Here is a 15,083-nt window from a genome sequence, read left to right on the forward strand (position 1 = left end):
GGTGACTTTACCGAAAAAACAAAGGGTATGGACCCTTGCAGTCACGAAAACTTCAAATCTAGAATCATCAGAGAGTCACTTCATAAACGTCTGGCGAGTTAAATGCCGATGCTAAGCGCACTCTCTTAAAATGATGTGGCCCGCGGTTCAACGCAAAAAAGACACAATGTATAAATGAACGTAGTAATTCACTTAATCTCTGTTACGCTCAACAAAAATCCATACTCTTTGGTCAAGAGAGCTTGTGTGGCTTATCACGATTTTTTTTCTTCTTCATCCAGGAGACGCCCTCTCAAAATGCAACACAATTGGTTCCTCTCCCGACTTTCTCGTCTTGCCCCACCCTCACCACGTCTGCACGTTCTCTTGTTCTGTGCCCAAGAGATCCCAGCGGCCCGCCCCTCTCAACCCACACAGCCCCCACCCCCCCTGCAGCCACCCAACGCGCAACAACCACAACAACCACCACCTCCTCCTCCTCCCACCGTGGCCCACGTCGCTCCGAGCATCCGCCTCTCATTTTCGTTTTTCCATTCTTGTGTTGTGATACAGCACAGTACCTGCGTCGGCAGCGGTGCATAACCGCACGTGACGAAATTCACAAAACGTCCCCGTCAATAACACTGCGTCCCCTAAAACGGAAAAACCCCAGAAATACGTGTTTCATAGGCGACGTTTCAGGCAACGACCCTTATCAATAATTCATATCTCTCTGTTCGGGAATCATTGATCTGTCTGCTTTTTGTAAAACAGCCATTGTCAGAATATATATAATACTCCGAATTACGTCTCCTCCATTTGACGTCGTTTCGCAAAGACGTTGTCACTTACATTCAAACCGGGACCCGATTGGCGTCGCCTCGACCCCACGCTCACGTCGCAGAAAGCATCTTCCTCTCTCGCCGTCCGTCGCGTCTCAACCTCTCGGCCACCGCCACCGACACAAACCCTGTGTACGTCGCTTCGATGTACGTCGCTTCCCACATTCCTCGTCGCACCTTTCGGGAACGCATCCCCGACGTAAACCGGGGTCATTGCCGTTTACCAAACACGAAATCTCCTTTCAGGGCCTCGGCGTTATCGGAAACGCGTTGACCTTTCTTCGTTTCATCTTCTTGGTTCTTTCGGTAAAGTCACGTAGAATGGAAATAAAAAAAATAATTAAAATAAAACATATTATTTCCATTCTACGTGACTTTGCCGAAAGAACCAAGAAGATTAATCTCTGCAGTCACGAAAGCTTCAAATCGAAACTTTCTTCGTTTGTCATGTATTTGGCCACTTGGGCCCTCACTGGCAAAGCCCACCCAGCCGCAAGTTCCTCCTCCCGAAGTCACTCTCGTTTCCACTCTCTCTCTCTCTCTCTGGTTGCCACCTTGTGGTAGAAAACTCAAAGCGTTTCTCGTCATCTGCAAATGAATGGACCTGCTGCTGGTGTAGCCCACGACCTGTGGAGATGTGCGGCAGCTAAACACTCAGCCCCCCCCCCCCCTATATTTCGCGAGATTAATTTTGCGAAATAGTCGTAACTGTCTGCAGCGCTGTGATGGGACAAAAAATGGAAACGTGAGATCAATCAAGTAAATGGGGGGGGGGGGGGGGTCGCAAATCATTGCGTTCGATACCCGTGGGATGAGAGCCAGAGCTGGATGCGAGAAAGTAGTAGATGAATCGTCGCTCGTTCTGTTTAAAGTGTGAATATCATGGGCCGAGTGTGGGTGGGCGGGGGGGGGGCTCATCTATCAATTGATTTTCAGTAGAGTAATTATATACATTCTAAATTTGAAGTTTTCATGACTGCAAGGATCCATACTAGTTGGTTCTTTCGGTAAAGTCACGTAGGTAGAAGATAAAAAAAAACAAGAGATAAAAATAGAAATTACATTTTTTTTAAATAAATAAAAGTAAATTAAATCACGACGTTTTGATTGCAACACAAGCAATCATCACCAGGTAAGCCCTCCCCGTAGAGGCGATTCATTCTAAAATTTGAAGTTTTCGTGACTGCAAGGATCCATACTCTTTGGTTCTTTCGGTAAAGTCAAACAAATTATAAACACCCACGACTCCTAATGCGAGGGACAAAGCGAACCCCTGCTCCCCAAATGTCGAAGTCAAACTCCGCCTCTGGCTCGTATTCATTCCTCTAGAACTGCTTCTCGTGCACCCTGAGATTTGCGCGGTTGGACAGGTACGGTGCGAAGGAAGTTCAACTTACATACATTGACTGCGTCATGCCCGCCACATCTCCCAGTTAAGCAAGATCCCGCTATGGGGTTATCAGTCACCCCCTTTTTTACACGAGCACCTACAACTTTTTCTATTTATTACCGAGCCGTTACTTTTAAAACATATAAATAAAGAAAGCGGACGCGTGCGTTGCGAACACATTTTTAAACGTGTTCCAGCTCTCGTTTATTTGGCCATAACGACGAGTGGCAACGTTGTGCGCGTGTCATGTAAAGGCGACACGTGGACTCCATGCCGCCGTCTTCATCATCATCACCATCGGTCGGTCGCTTGCCCCTCCCCTGGCTGGCTGGAGAGGAGCGGTCCCCAAGGGACGCCACAGGCGACCCCCATGACCCCTGAGCCAGGAGCGTAACGTGGCAGCCAGGGGGTGCCATGCCCCCCCCCCTTCACTCCCCCCTAGTGGCCAAAGCTACGAGTTGGGGGGGGGGGGCCTTGACAACCGCCACGAGATGTTTTCAACAACAGTGTAACGGAACCCAAGCAAACGCTTCTTTAAAACTAGATAAAAATGTGTTTTATTAAAATGCTTTCATTTACGTGGCATGCTTTCTTTAAAAACAAATTATTTCAATGACAGCAGTAACGTTTGGCTTCAATGTCCGAGACGGTGAGCGCAACGCTGTGATCGGGCAGGAGGAGGCGCGATATATCAACATCCTCGAGGTGCGACCGTGCGAGACGGATCGAATTATTGGGGTCCCCCGCCTGATCGATTCCCACACCCCCTGGAGCTGTCGTGGCGACGCCGCTGGGCTGAGCACGGCACGAGGCCGGGTGTTTGACGTCCACCCAGTGGTGTAGTAACGACATTACCAGTGTGTGTAGTAACGACATTATCAGTGGTGTAGTAACTACATTATCAGTGGCAAAGTAACTACATTATCAGTGGCATAGTAACTACATTATCAGTGGCATAGTAACAACATTATCAGTGGCATAGTAACTACATTATCAGTGGCATAGTAACTACATTATCAGTGGCATAGTAACAACATTATCAGTGGCATAGTAACTACATTATCAGTGGCATAGTAACTACATGTCAGGTGGGACCCCAAAATTGGATGTCTCGCACGGTCCGTACCTCGACGCTATTCCATGTCGCGGTTCCGTTGACCTAATCACACCGTCGTTGCGCTCACGGTCTCTAACAATTAACGCTGTAGGGGCGCTCCGTACTCGCACAAATGCAGCCACCACAGCTCCGTAGTTCCTCTTTGCATTAAGTTGCTGCTCTAATTAAAATAAAACGTGGAACGTAAATGAGAGCATTTTTATCTTTAAAAAATTAAACCGCCTTTTAAATAAGTGTTTTGTTCCTTGACACTGTTGTTGAAAACAAATCTCATGGTGGTTATCAAGGACCCCCCCCCCCCCGCCCAACTCCTAGCATTGGCCACCAGGGTGGAGGGGGGGCAAGGCACCCCTTGCCTGCCCTACGCGCGTTACGCGACTGCGTTACGCCTCATCAGCGTCCTGGCGTCCACGCCAACCGTGGTCTGTCCCGAGGTCGGCTCCAATCTCGCGGTTGTAGCAGCTCCAGCGCCGCTGACAATGGATCGTGGTGCGCAGGGCCACGATCAAGGGCCATGTTCTGTCACGTCGGGGTTGTTGCGCGCTCTGCGAGAGCTCCGTATGGGTCCTTCACCTCTCGGCACGACTCCCAACGGCACAATGAGAACATTGCAAAAATAACATTGGAACCTCATTTGTCAGTAAAAAATATAAAAAAAATTTACCCTTCTATCTGGCAACAAAACTGACACCTTTTTTTACGAGGAGTCATGTTTGCATTGAGCACAATACCTGCAGTCATAATGCAAACAAAAAACATAACTCTGATAATGTATGCATTGTCCTTGAAGTTGATTGGTCCACACCCGAGACAGCTTTCCTTAGAGCCTAGTCTCACATGGTGTTGGACCAGATGACGCCAAAAAGCTGTCTCGGGTGTGGACCAATCAACTTCAAGGACAGTGCATACATTATCAGAGTTATGTTTTTTTTTGCATTATGACTGCAGGTATTGTGGTCTATGCAAACATGACTCCTTGTAAAAAGGTGTCAGTTTTGTTGCCAGAAAAAGGGGTAAAAAAACAATTATCATTGCAAAAATAGCTAAATATAAAAATTTAACGCACACAAATATAAAAACAGATCTCCATTGTGAGCATCAAAAATGTTCGCTTTAATGGTTTACAGCGATATAAAAGCGACTAAAACTTTAGAATGTTACAATCTTATCACTTTCCCAACAAACAACCGCGCAATTCTCGTCCCTTTCCTCCTACAAATTGCGTTCGATCAAAATAAACACGAATGGCAACAAGAACCACGTCATTATATAGCGCCTCTCCCATCATCCACACGTCCGAGTGGGCAAATATTTGAACTCCACCACACGGCAATCAAATTAATCACGATCAGTGCACGGTCAGGTGGATTCGGCCACTGAGGGTGTCCTTTTTGAAGCCATGTGTGCAGACCTGAGATCAGGATTTCCGAAACTCCAGTCCTCGCGAACTATCACGCTACTCCGTCTCTCCGCATTTGCCCAAATTAACGCGGCATTTAACATGCGAATTAACTCGTTCCACGCCGCACGCGCCTGATGATTGTTAAACACGTCCCACGCGCTGTGGTTAAGCAATTCCCGCTGCGTCAAGGGCACACGGAGATCGCAAGCTTCATGTGAATTACTCTTAGGCTTTTTCGGTAAAGTCACGTAGGTAAAAATGTAAAATAAAAGTAATAATAGAAATAAAATAATAATAAAAAATGATTTCTATTATTAATTTCATTTTTATTTAATAAAATAATTTTATTTCTATGTTTTTACCTACGTGACTTTACCGAAAAAGCCCAAGAGTATGAATCCTTGCAGTTACGAAAGCTTCAAATCTAGAATTCATGTGAATTGGCTCTCTTGCCGCAGTGTTAATTCGCTTAGTGGGTCACGGGAGGCCTGGAGTGTGGGGTAACCCTGTCTTACAGTGTCATCCCCTTGGATTTATCTGGGTACTCCAGCTTACTCCATATCGCAATGCAGGACCATCCTGAATGCAACCTTCAATAAACTCAGGCTATCCTGACTGCACACATTACACTTGTTTTGTTATCGTTGGTGAATAACTCCTTGGCACGAAGTGGGAGTGTTGTGATCTGTACATTTTTTATCGCTTACAATGCACGCATTAGGTTGCTTAAAATGTGTTGTTATTCACAGAAGCACACTATTTATTTTAAGCAGTAGTGAGGAAGCTGCGGGTTTTGGCTCTAAATAGATGGATGGCAAACAAAAACACCATACACAACAAACATTATAAAAGTATAAAGTTGCATTCCAACAAATTCTTCTAACACAAAGGTCGCCTAACCAGATGACGATTTCTCAATAATAAGAAAAATATAACGAGAGCTCTCACACACACACACACGTTCCTACCACACAAAAATAAGGGCACTCTCAGTGCTGGAAGCAGAACAACGTGCGTGAAAGGTAAAGGCGCAGCCCTGCAATTGCTTGCATCAATGCCACGCTAGCCGAAGGGATTCCACTACAGGCAGCTGTTTCCACAGAGCCCCTCCGCAAAGTGTTTTGGCCTACTTTTCGCAAGCTGGTAAGTGGGGAAGTGGGCGTCTTGGAAGAGGTGGAAATGCCCACATTTTATCTTACCAGACACGACCTGCCTGCCGATGGTATTAATCGGTGGACAGTAGCGGTGGTGTGGGGGGGAGGGTGCCAGTTGAAGAAACTTTCCTCATTGTTAGCAGCCAAATAGTCCAAACGGATGATTCTAGACACGAAGAACAATCTACGCGACCGTGGGAAGAAAACTTGCAAACTCCATATTGACAGCCGTCAGGGTCTGGATCGAACCCATGACCTCCTGTGTACCAGGCGAGGTAGCTAACATCTCGCCACCCGTGGCTTTATGCGGTAGATGCGTTCAAAGAAAATGGCGCACAAAGAAAAACTGCACGGAGACCTGACACAGTACACACACTTTATACGACACACCAGAGCCGGCCCAGCCACTAAGCGACCCTTGCAATTGCAAAGGGCCCCGTGGCCAGCAGAGGGCCCCCTAGAGTCACTGCTAGCTCGTGGGTGAAAAAAATCATACATCAAAGGGGCCTCCAACCATATTTTGCTTAGGGCACCCAAAGGTCTAGGGCCGGTTCTGCGACACACACACACAATGTTGTCCCACGTCAAACTGTAAAGCCGCGTGTGTAGTGAATTTAAACCGTGCTGAGCGAATTTTGGGTATAAATAGGTTATCTGGATATATACGGGAAATGGCACGAAATAAAGCCGCATTAAAGAGAGGAAATCCACTACAATAGTTCCCGGGTTGCGTAAGACCCGACTTGCGGAAATCCGACCTCACGAAAATGGTCCCCCTAAAGTGTTAAAAAAATTTAAGACGTGTAAATGTTTGCCTTAGTTGTGCAAACGCAAGCAGTGCAGCGCAGTGAGGTTGCGGACGAACACCGCGGAGCGAGGCGTAAAGCGGGCGGCCGCCTCATACCTCCCACGAGCTTCACGAGGATTAAGGTAAAATGGAATTAATCTCGAGTTTGGGGGGGGGAAATTGTTCAGTTTCCGACATACGGGTAATTTGGGTTACGGATCGTTCTCTGGAACCTAACCCTTCTGTAACCCGGGGACTGCCTGTAGTGTAACGTGCATCACAGTAAAACCTTGGATTGCGAGCATAATTCGTTTCGGAAACGTGTTTGTAATCCAAAGCACTCGTATATCAAAGCGAATTTCCCCATAAGAAATAATGGAAACTCAGATGATTCGTTCCACAACCCGAAAATATTCATAAAAAATGATTAATACAAAATACCTTTTAATATTTGTATTATTTAAATTGAATATAAAGTAATCAAATGTATTCATTAAATTTAATCGTGGCTGGTGTGAGGGAGACGAGAGAGAGGAGAGGAGGAGGGTTATTGTGTAGGATGACTTTCACTGTCACTAATGGAATCACTGCTATCTGTTGGCTCACTGGAATATTTTTCTTTTTGTGCGACTTTAACAAGGAACATATCCAATGACACTTGTTTTTGCCTCCTTTTGAGGATTTCGCGGAAATGTGTACTAAAGAACAGTCACTACACTTGGACACAAAATAAAAAAAAAACGCTTTATGCACACACACGTGATCACAACACTAGTAAACAGTATACTGTACGCTCGCACGGATGTTGACTATACGAGTGAGGCACGCCGACTGAGACCGAGCATGGGAGACGATTACCCACAATCCCGCAGCGAGAGAGAAGAACCATCGGCTCAGTTGTGATCACGTGACGCTCGGCAGACAAAGCGTATACGTACTGCTCGTATTGCAAGACCTCGCTCGTCCATCAAGTTAAAATATATTTTAAAAAAATGCTCGTCTTGCAAAACACTCGCAGACAAAGTTACTCGCAATCCAAGCTTTTACTGGACTCGTATTAGTCCTCCAGGGCTCCCTCCAGTGGATACCCTTCCACCAGCAACTGCACAAGCAAGACATTTTAGGACTGTCCCTTGAGCTTTTATCCATATTAATAAAAAAGACACCTATCTAAAGCAACACCAATGTGATTATACTAAAACAGCACGTGCGATTCTTTCGTCTACATCCACCTCGTAAAAATAAAGATCCCTTTTTAAAAGTGAAATTAAGTCAGCGACGAAACAAGTGCTACTGTTGGTTAAATATTTGCTGCTTGTTCATCGGGTGGTAAACGGGACGGAAGTTTCAACTGCAGTCCTTGAGGGTTCTCCTCGGCAGGTGTCAAACAAATCACGTTGATTGGATTAGTTCAGGCACTGCCGGTGATTGACGCGTACAATGGGTTCCCGTATAAACTGCTATGAAGTATCATGTATTGATTTGTTTGCTCTGAATGCATATTGTGTGTGTCTGTAGTGCACCGGTTAGCGTGCAGCGCTACGAACCCGGCGACCCAAGTTGGATTCCCGCTCACGGCCAACACCAGTGATGATTATCTGAACCGGTCCTGGGCCTACCCCTTTGTCCACTCAGCCTGTTGTTTAAATATCAGCACTGGGGAGACAAAGGCGGCCGGCCGGGTATGGTGTTGGCCACCCACCCCTGTTGTGCGCCATGCCAGCCTTCAACAGCACTTGCCCCATCATTCCGTTAAAGGCTATACGGGTGGTCTTTGTCACAACGATGTTGGCTTTCCTCTGCGATTATTTTGGCAAAAAAAATCAAGCAAATCGCTGACACGATGTAAAGTGAATCGGCCGTTTCGTCAAGATGTGAATCTTAACGTGATCCTACAATTTTACAGTCTGGGTCTTTTTGAAGAAGTAAAGTAAAAAAAAAATCAGTGGGGGTGGTGCTGGTAGATATTTTTGTTGAAATTATTGTTTTCAAATCCCTTTCCCCGCAAACACAATTTAGTTAAAATTATATTTTCACGTATTTAAAAAGTCAAATTCTTTGTAAAGTTGACTGCAATACCATTTTAAGGCTTAATACACCGTGCGGGTCTCAATTTGTTGGCGGAGGCACTTTTTACTAATTATTTGGGAGAACAATTTCCCCCAACCAACATTTGGCAGGGAATGAAACATTCTTCCAAATTGTACAAGCGCTTTCCGCCAATATCTAGTGAAAATACTGGCCATGCAGCAATCCAATTCGGCCATATTACCACTAATATCAACTTGCAACTGATAAGGCAACTTTCCACCTTTTGCACAAAAAAAACCCAACGCGAAGTATGCAAGCCACAAATTCGCGAATAAAACCTTTCGCGCTACCCCAACTTCCTTGTTCCCACACCCACGTGCCTGGCTTCCCCTCCTAGCCCATCCCTACACAACAACCCACGTGGGCAACAACTACCCAATCATGTTGTTGTTGTTGAAGGTGGAGGGTTGATTCTCGTGGTCCAGCTTGTGCATGATGTCGACGTAGCTGTTGGCGAGCATAATCACGCCGTATATGAACAGCCCGCACACCACCAGGCCAAGCAGCAACGCGATGATGTTGAGGGTCAGCGAGATGTTGCCGTAGTGACGTGCACCCGCCACGTCGTGCAGATGTTTGCGATCCCGGGCCTGCGCCACAACGCAACGGCAGACGGAGGGGTGGGGAAGGGGGGAAAGAAACATCCACGGTCGCGTTTAACAAGTGAAACAAAAATGGGGGGACGTTCAAATCAAAATAATTAAGAACTTCGATTTAAAGCTTTCGTGACTGCAGGGATTCATCTTCTTGGTTCTTTCGGTAAAGTCACGTAGAATGGAAATAATAAAATAATAAAAATAAAACATAATAAAATAATTAAATTTCGATTTAAAGCTTTCGTGACTGCAGGGATTCATCTTCTTGGTTCATTCGGTAAAGTCACGTAGAAGGGAAGTAATAAAATAATAAAAAATAAAACATAATAAAATAATTCTCACGACGTTTCGGCCACAACGCAAGCAGCCGTCCTCAGGTGAAGAACAGGTCTGTCGATAAGACAGAGTCTGAATGACAGACCTGTTCTTCACCTGAGGACGGCTGCTTGCGTTGTGGCCGAAACGTCGTGAGAATTATTTTATTATGTTTATTTTAATTATTTTATTATTTCTATTCTTCGTGACTTTACCGAACGAACCAAGAAGAAGTTAGTTTGTTGATCCCTCCCCGCACTTCCAATTAGCATGGTTGGCTACTTACAGTGCAAAATAAGTTCAACATACCATATAAGGCTTGCAATGGCTTTGTATTATTACATTTTATCTTGGGTTGGGGTTGGTATCGACAATGGCAGGATTACTATCTGATCTCGGCCATGAACTGTTGTTTTAAGAGGAGACATTGAAAGTCACCCCCTCCCCGTGGCTACAACCGTGTTATGCCTAGTCCGGCACAAAGCAGTTTCTCTTATTGTGATATTCCGGTTTTTCTAGTCTCCACAGATTAAAAGTCATCGCTCCAATGCCTGCAAAAGGTGACCGTGTATTCGGATGTGTGCGGCGTGTTGTTCAGCACAACGTCCCGGAGTTTCGTTGCACATGCTGGGGGAGCTTCTACAGGAACCGAACACACAGTAGTAACAACCCGAAGAAAACGCAGTGGAAAGCTGCATGGAGAAAACCGTGAAAAACCTACACAGTTGTACTTGGGAAGGACGTAGATGGTGGGGAAATTCTCTATACCCCTTGCAACTTTCACCAACATCTTCATCAGCATCATAAATCATGGCCAATGCACTGATGGATGAACTGCTTTTTTATTTTTTACCAGTTAAGACTCACTGAGCTATATAGCTCGTTTTAAAAAGTGACCTGGCTATTACAAATGATAGCTGAACGAAGTGGCTTATCATGTGGAAATAATTTATAACAGCCAAATCCTGTAAACGCATGTTGATTCTAAATGTGGAGGGAAAAACCGGAGGACCCGGAGAAAAAACCACGCAACTATTGGGAAGATAGACATGCAAGGATTGGGATGGAACCCACGACCTCCTGTATACCAAGCAAGGTAGTTGACATCTGATGAAGGCCCTCCCAAGCCGCAGAAAATTTCCGCCGTTCCAGCAATGTAAAAATCCACCTAGCTACTGCTCCGTCTCCTTGGCTGACGTAGTCTAGGACGCGTTTCATTACTTGGCTACGACTTTGCCGCTCGACTGGTGGTCGTGATGGATGGAGGAGTGGCAGCCAAAGAATGCTACACGCCGAAAAATATGGCCACCGCGATTGGTCCGATGTTAAGTTCTGCCTGCATCCAGGAGCTGGGTGAATTGTCCAATCGCTGGACCGTGACAGATTGCGAAGGCTTGAGGAGGTCTTCATCCAGCACTGGATTGCTGATGACAGATTAACCGCTAAGGTAGGAGTATAGGCACTTCCTGCCAACTCTGTACAGTGTGTACAGCCCATTCCCACAAGGCACTGCAATGTGTAACTTATGTGCCTTAGGGCCAGACACTGGCATTTAAAAGACTGTGTAATCATTGACGAACACACTTATTTTTCCTGTTCTTCACAGATCCTGTTTTTAGCAGAGGGAATAATTCATCAACGGCCATGGTCAGTCCACTGCTATATTAAGGGCTCCCCCAGCCATCGCCATTTCTCACGACCCTGGGATGCAATTATCCACCGAGCACCTAAACATGAGCTAATTACATCCATCTACATCATCGCCGGATGTAATCTTGGAAGCGTTCCATTCCTTGGCTGCCACTCAGTAATAATTAAAAAATAATGAGTACATTATCCGATGGGTAAGCGGTTAAGTGTTTTACATGGGAAGTGAAAGTTTTATTTTCTGAGTGTTTACCTATAGTAATAGCCTCAAAGTTGCACGCAGATGAGAGTGTGAAAGGCGGTGCAACTGCACCACGGCCCATGGGCCGGAGGGGTCAAGGTGCCGACTATGAAGGTGGTGGAAATCTGAAAAGGAGGCCCTGTTTCAATCCGTGAAGCAGGGAACCATGCCAACCATGCTACGCTACTGAATAGCGTGCATCTTCCTTTCATGTGTACCAAATGTCTCCCTGTGCACAGACAAGCAAAGGGGACATCACTCTCATCCATTGGGGACATTTAGCCAAAAGTGGAAATTCCACATTCCCTTGGCAAGGGTTGTCGAATACTTATCTCAATGAATGAATAGGAAGATAAGATGTCAAGTTGGCCCCAGACCAGAGCTTGAACTCATAACCTACACCATGTTAGTGAGTGAAACACTAGTCTAACCACGTTGCCACCTTTCTTCCTCCCGAATTTAGGAAGCCACTGGAGCCATGCACTTTTAAATCTAGATTGAAAACTAATTTATTTAGAACTGCTTGTTGTGTTTAGTTTGTTGTCCTTTCCCCGCACTTCGCATTAGAAAAGTTCGAAATACGTTCAAAATAAATACATACTTATTGGCCTACGCCAATATTGTGGAGGAGCAATAGCACGTGCATCGGTGTCAACTCTCTGGGATTCTTCAGAAATGTTAGTCCGATTAAACGATGCCATCTGGGTGGCATGTCACAGATAAGATCCATACATCCAACCACACTACTTGCTCGGAGTACACCACAGGAAACGTGCACAAACCCTGATCGTGTGCGTTGTTTATCATCGAGGAAGACAACAATAAATCAACAAGTCTGGCTCTCCAAGTACAAAAATACAATTACGTTTTATGACATCGACCTATCGGCCTTCCGCACTTCAGGTTGCCCAGTGGTGTTTGTTTTAGATTGGGATTATTGGTTGGGGTGTAGGAGTAGGGACGATACGTTACGGGTTTGTGGTTAGGGTTTATGGTTGTGGTTTGACCTTTGCCTGTTATTATCCACAGACGTCTTGGACAAGTGCAGCCCAAGTTTAACACGTAGGCTTTCGCAACCGATTTTATCCACAAGATGTTTCTCTGGGTTAGATCGCGTAAATGTGTTGTTAAACCCGCCACCACCCGACACAGCCAATTAGTAAGGTTTGTCACGTAAACAAAACGTGCTAATTCGTTACGAGCATAGCACACCGGTGTGTTGGAGAGTAAACGCACAACATTCACAATTCGAGTGCGACGTTTCGCCAGTAATTACAACCAGCATCATCAGGCGACAGCCAGATTTGTGCAGCCCACTGTCAAGCCACTGCTCGACTCGAACAATGTCTACGTGTGAGTCGTGGTGGTCATCTGACCTTAGTTCACACACTGTTCAATGCCAGTTAAGGCGGAGTTACATATACGTGGGGGGGGGGGGTTTGGCATTGAAATGCAGTACAACAGGATTTTGCTGCAATGGGCTCTGCAATCCACAACATAGAACTGCAGTATCCTATGAGTACCAGTTTTTAATGCATGGTGGTCGCTCATCCAAGCACTGTCCAGGCTCAGAGCAGCTTAGCCTTATAATGCTGCTGCATCGGTCGTCTTGTGCATTTATTTTTTCGGGCGAAAACAAAACCTTAACCCGTCGACTTATATGCAGTGCGAGCAAGGTCAGTTCAGTCAGTACACGTTCGGTGCGGTGTTTAATTGCTGGAATATACGGCAGTGTATTCTTCTCGTCGTCTTCCACCATCCTCGATCCGAGGGTTGGACGCACCTTGGGCAATCATCCTTCGCCACCGACTTCTGCTTTCCTGCAGCGCGAGTCTCGGCCATGCTTCGATGTTATCCGTCCACGTGTAGTGGAACACACATTTTTAATAAGCGGAAACCATCTTCAAGGAGGGGGTACATTTTACTGTTTTGTTTTGGGTATGTTGTGGAGGAAGGTGGGGGGTGGGGGCAGTGACATGTTTCTCTAAACATTAAGGAGGGAGGTTGCATCTGCTGTGCAAGTTGGGGAGAAATGTCACGGACAGACAATTGGCGTGGCACCATTGAACTTTTTTCGCAACAAAGACCCAAGACTCCTGGAGAGAAGTGGTGGTGATGATGAGACGGTGAGGAGGAGGCCAACGTCGCCTGTGTGAGCGCGGAGACGACCTTAGGAGGTCAGATGGTGGCGGTGGTTACGACTACGACGACGATGATGGAGTCCTTAATAACCGTGCAGGGACATTGGGTTTTGCAGGTTCTTTCGGTTTTTTTTGCACACATTGAACAGCCGTTTCAAAGCGGGGCAAAAAAACTACCCATTGTGTTTGTCTATTTATTTGTGTTTCTCCCTTGTGCCGGGACTTTGTAGGGCGAACGTTGAGATTTAAAGGGGCACGGGGTGACCAATAATCTCTGAATCGATCCGACAAGGGGTTGTGACAGGTGTGAGAACTCGCACAGGTAAGGAAGCGACGGCGCAGGTACGGGTGGGTGGGGTGGGGTGGGTGGGGTGAGGTGGGGGTGGGGTGGGTGGGGATCTCACCTTGATGGAGAAAACAGCCGCCAGGAATCCAAGGCAGCACACGTTGACGTGCATCATGCTGCACAGCGACCACGCCAAATAGTCGCGGACTTCCGACACGATGCCCGACTCCCAGGGGCCGGCGTTCACCATGCCGGGAGGCGACCCAGACGATGGGGGTGGACCCCCGCGATCGTATCCCGGCCCCACCACGACCACCCCGGCGCACACGTCTTGCATCGGGACCCCCATGGGACCCGGTCGGTAGCCACCGGCCTCGTCCAAGCGTTGGTACTGAGGGTTCATGATGGTTTGTTTGTCTTCCTTCAACGTGGTGTGCTGCTGCTGCTGTGTATGCTGTTGCGTGAACGTCTGTGTTGTGTACGCGTGCGTATGTTAAGTGTGTACTCGCCGCCTGTTGTTGCGTATCGTGTGCTGTGTGTGTGTGTGTTGTGTTTTTATTGACTCGCGACACTACAGGACAATGACGACCGCTCAAATGTGACAGCAAGGCAACGTGAGACAGGGCGGGGGGGGCAGGGCAGTGGGAGGGGCAGGAGACGCCGGATCGATTCTCAAGGCCGACGCTCGATTTGGCGCGCGGGAGAACTGGAATCGATTCCCTAGTGACATTTCGTGAATGGAATGAATGGGGGGACTTGCTTTGATGCTTTCGTGACTTACAGGAATTACTCTTTGGTTCTTTCGGTGAAGGCACGTAGAAAGAAAATGAATTAAATAATAGAGTACGACGTTTCGATTGCAATACACGCAACCGTCATCAGGTAGAACTAATTGGGACGTGAATGAAACTGTACACTTTTACACCATTGGAACCTCATTTGCCAGTAAAAAATATGATAATTGCTTTTTTACCCTTCTATCTGGCAACAAAATTGACACCTTTTTTACAAGGAGTCATGTTTGCATAGACCACAATACCTGCAGTCATAATGCAAACAAAAAACATAACTCTGATAATGTATGCACTGTCCTTG

At 46.5% G+C, this 15,083-nt stretch overlaps 1 protein-coding gene across 1 annotated transcript; it reads right to left on the bottom strand.

Annotated features, from left to right (window-relative positions):
• Window positions 1–4,417: 4,417 nt before the first annotated feature.
• LOC133351372 (interferon-induced transmembrane protein 1-like) lies at window positions 4,418–14,615 on the bottom strand. The gene is made up of 2 exons (XM_061566517.1): window positions 14,107–14,615; window positions 4,418–9,352 (listed from the first exon to the last, which is right to left on the bottom strand). Exons 1-2 carry the CDS (start codon window positions 14,389–14,391, stop codon window positions 9,134–9,136), a joined length of 504 nt encoding a protein of 167 aa, XP_061422501.1. The 5' UTR covers window positions 14,392–14,615; the 3' UTR covers window positions 4,418–9,133.
• Between the last annotated feature and the right edge of the window lie 468 nt (window positions 14,616–15,083).

This window comes from Lethenteron reissneri, chromosome 37 (genome assembly GCF_015708825.2).
Source record: "Lethenteron reissneri isolate LAM-NWPU_2019-01 chromosome 37, ASM1570882v1, whole genome shotgun sequence".
Classification (NCBI taxonomy): Eukaryota; Metazoa; Chordata; class Hyperoartia; order Petromyzontiformes; family Petromyzontidae; genus Lethenteron; species Lethenteron reissneri.

Bases quoted from the DNA above. Each gene is read 5' to 3' on its own strand.
- LOC133351372 (XM_061566517.1), bottom strand. From the start codon at position 14,391: ATGAACCCTCAGTACCAACGCTTGGACGAGGCCGGTGGCTACCGACCG. The intron at 9,353-14,106 runs GTGAGATCCCCA...GTTGTGGCGCAG, and splicing joins CGGCTGTTTTCTCCATCAAG to GCCCGGGATCGCAAACATCT.